This window comes from Propithecus coquereli, unplaced genomic scaffold, assembly GCF_000956105.1.
Source record: "Propithecus coquereli isolate 6110/MARCELLA unplaced genomic scaffold, Pcoq_1.0 Scaffold291, whole genome shotgun sequence".
NCBI lineage: Eukaryota > Metazoa > Chordata > Mammalia > Primates > Indriidae > Propithecus > Propithecus coquereli.
The window spans coordinates 192,201-192,801 of NW_012148519.1; the positions used below are offsets into that span (position 1 = coordinate 192,201).

Sequence of the window (601 nt, forward strand, 5' to 3'; positions counted from 1 at the left end):
CAGACTGGGATACAAGGCCAAGCAAGGTTATGTCATATATAGGATTTGTGTGCGCCATGGTGGCCGCAAACGCCCAGTTCCTAAGGGCGCAACCTATGGCAAGCCTGTCCATCATGGTGTTAACCAGCTAAAGTTTGCTCGAAGCCTTCAATCTGTTGCCGACGAGCGAGCTGGACGCCACTGTGGGGCTCTAAGAGTCCTGAATTCTTACTGGGTTGGTGAAGATTCCACGTACAAATTTTTTGAGGTTATCCTCATTGATCCATTCCATAAAGCTATCAGAAGAAATCCTGACAACCAGTGGATCACCAAACCGGTCCACAAGCACAGGGAGATGCGTGGGCTGACATCTGCAGGCCGCAAGAGCGGTGGCCTTGGAAAGGGCCATAAGTTCCACCACACTACTGGGGGTTCTCGCGGCGCAGCTTGGAGAAGGCGCAATACTCTCCAGCTCCACTGTTACCGCTAATATAAGTAATGTTTGTAAAATTCATACCTAATAAACGATTTAGGACGGTCATGTCTGCTTAAAGGTGTTATTTGTCTGTTAAACTAGTCTGCAGATTGTTTCATGAATGCTTTGTCAAATTATAAAGTTAAA

General features: G+C 46.9%; 1 protein-coding gene across 1 annotated transcript in view; it reads left to right on the top strand.

Annotated features, from left to right (window-relative positions):
* The window catches only part of LOC105813822 (60S ribosomal protein L15-like), an 878-nt gene extending 409 nt beyond the window's left edge, over nt 1-469 (top strand). The window contains exon 2 of the mRNA XM_012648622.1: nt 4-469. Coding sequence (XP_012504076.1) covers nt 4-469 — 466 coding nt within the window. The remainder of the gene's footprint in view (nt 1-3) is intronic.
* Nucleotides 470-601: the final 132 nt, after the last annotated feature.